Source organism: Camellia sinensis, chromosome 10 (assembly GCF_055761805.1).
Source record: "Camellia sinensis isolate YWXY chromosome 10, ASM5576180v1, whole genome shotgun sequence".
In the NCBI taxonomy this organism is placed as follows: Eukaryota; Viridiplantae; Streptophyta; class Magnoliopsida; order Ericales; family Theaceae; genus Camellia; species Camellia sinensis.
The window spans coordinates 128,365,438-128,367,699 of NC_138970.1; the positions used below are offsets into that span (position 1 = coordinate 128,365,438).

General features: G+C 40.3%; 1 protein-coding gene across 1 annotated transcript; it reads left to right on the forward strand.

Moving 5' to 3' along the window:
* On the forward strand, positions 1 to 492 carry LOC114298148 (uncharacterized). The gene has a single exon (XM_028242654.2). It carries the CDS (start codon positions 1 to 3, stop codon positions 490 to 492), a length of 492 nt encoding a protein of 163 aa, XP_028098455.2.
* Positions 493 to 2,262: the final 1,770 nt, after the last annotated feature.

A 2,262-nucleotide genomic window follows, 5' to 3' on the forward strand; every position in this document is an offset into this window, starting at 1 on the left:
ATGGGAATGATCAAGAAGGCCGAGCACATGAGGAAAGTGCTCTCTGTTCAGCCCGGTGTGCAAAATGGGAAGACTGAGATCAAAGACATCATGACTTTTGCAAACAAGGACTTAGATAGAATTCAAACCCCTCACAACGACGCCTTGGTTGTCACACTTTGTGTCAAGGACTTCGACATCAAGAGAATATTGATCGACCAAAGGATTTCGGTCGAGGTCATGTACTACGATGCATTCAAGCAGATGAAGTTAGAGGACAAGGACTTGGCCCCGGTAACATCTCCTTTGTTCGGTTTCAACTCTCAGGTGGAATGGCCGATTGAGAAGATCATATTACTGGTCAATGATGGGTCGGTGACAAAGCAAGTGGAGTTTTGGGTGCTGAAGGTCCTGTTGACGTACAATCTGATCTTGGGAAGGGGTTGGTTACACGCCATGCAAGTAGTGGCGTCAACCTATTGCTATACCCAGCGATGTGTGTGTGTAAATTAAATGTATAGTTAAAATAAACAACAAAATAAAATAATTCAGAAAATAATTATATAAATTAAATTCCGAATTAAATGCTTACAGAAAATAAAGTCGAGGCTTGTGTTAGACACAATCTCCTTAAAGTAGATTTCGCCCTCACTCTAGTGCTTCGAGATTTATCGGCGTCTACTTCCCAGGATGCAACGACTAACACTTGATTTTACAGCACTATAAAATCAAGTCTAGCGAACTAAAACTCTGTTGTAACTCTCTCTTTTTCTTCCTAAATAAATGCAGAACTCATGCAGAAATAGGAAGATAGAAAGGGGAAAAGAATGACGAAAATCAGAAGGGAAAATTAAATGAAATGAATTGTTGGAAACAGGCTTTATATAGAAGGAATGGTGGCTTTTCGAACAGGTGCCAACAGATAGGCAACTGTTCGGATAGATTCAAACTAGAAAAAACCTGTTTGAACTGTTTGGACAGATATTGATCTGTCTGGTTTGAATACAACAGGTATGAACTTGTTCGGATGGGTTAGGACCTGTTTGGGTGAAGGAAAAAATTTGGACCAATTTATTTTGAATTTTGAAACCAAAATAAAAAATAAATAAATAAATTACAAATGTTTTTGACCTAAAAAGATAAGTATTGGGCCGGACAAGCCCAACCCAACTTCACACCACGCACTCGCGCCCAGGCCCAAGCCCGGGCTCAACCCGCCCAACCGACCGGACGAACGGTGGCGGTGGCACGCGCCTGTGGTTTTTGTTTTGGGTCTAATGGGTCTAGCCTAGTTTACCCATAACCTCACCCTTTCACAAACTTGGGTTCTCTTTGGGGCCCATCCTAAGTATCTCAAGCTAAAGTATATAAACCCACGCAAATCCATAAACGTTTCCAATGTGGGACAAAAACATTTCACAAATATGTAGGAAACCCATCTAAAGCCATTCCACGAACTCGAAAAATGCGCGTTGAATTCTCATTCATCCGGAAATGGTTTTGACCAACCAAATACACGATTTTATTCATTACGCGACATTAACCCAATTAGAAACGTTAAAAATAATGCTTGGGTCCCACCTTAATTAATGCTCAAAGTTAGTAAAAAATAAGGATTTTCTAAAGTCATTTTCCAACAATCCACATGAATGGAATTCATGATAACGGACTTGCAACAAGATGCAAACAAAGAAAGAGTCCATTAAGAAGATAAACCACATCAAGATAGGTAGCTTTTGGCTTTGAATGTCCTCTAGTGAAAGCCTATCGGACTTACTGGCTAACCAGTAGATGCGATGCCTTGAACTGTTAAACTGTTTGTGTAAGCCAAGAAAATAGACTACACATAGTGTATCCGCAGACACAATTTGGTTCTCACGGTTGTGTTTATTTTGGCCCTGAACAATGCCTGGTAATTCATGAGTGGTCTAGAGAATTTAGCCCTCTTAATTCTCACAGAACCGGCCCAGTTCACACTCATATAGGTGATTTCTTATTAAGAGTTTCTTGCTATACCCCACTTGGATGTCCAAGCTATAAGAATCATTAAAAGCAAAGCTTATCCTACTAACGCTGCAGGTATCACTCTTCTTATCATAGAAATGGGTAGGAGTAAACCTCCTTAGTGATACGTGAAGTCATCCATAATTCAGTTGTCTTTTTGAACCTAGATTTTCGGATCTCCAGTCAACTAGGTTGGCTTCCCATTATGGCAACTTTTAAGTAATAGGCTTTAATCCCATTCCCCTCGATAAATGGTACACTTGCTCTCTAGCTAGCCCT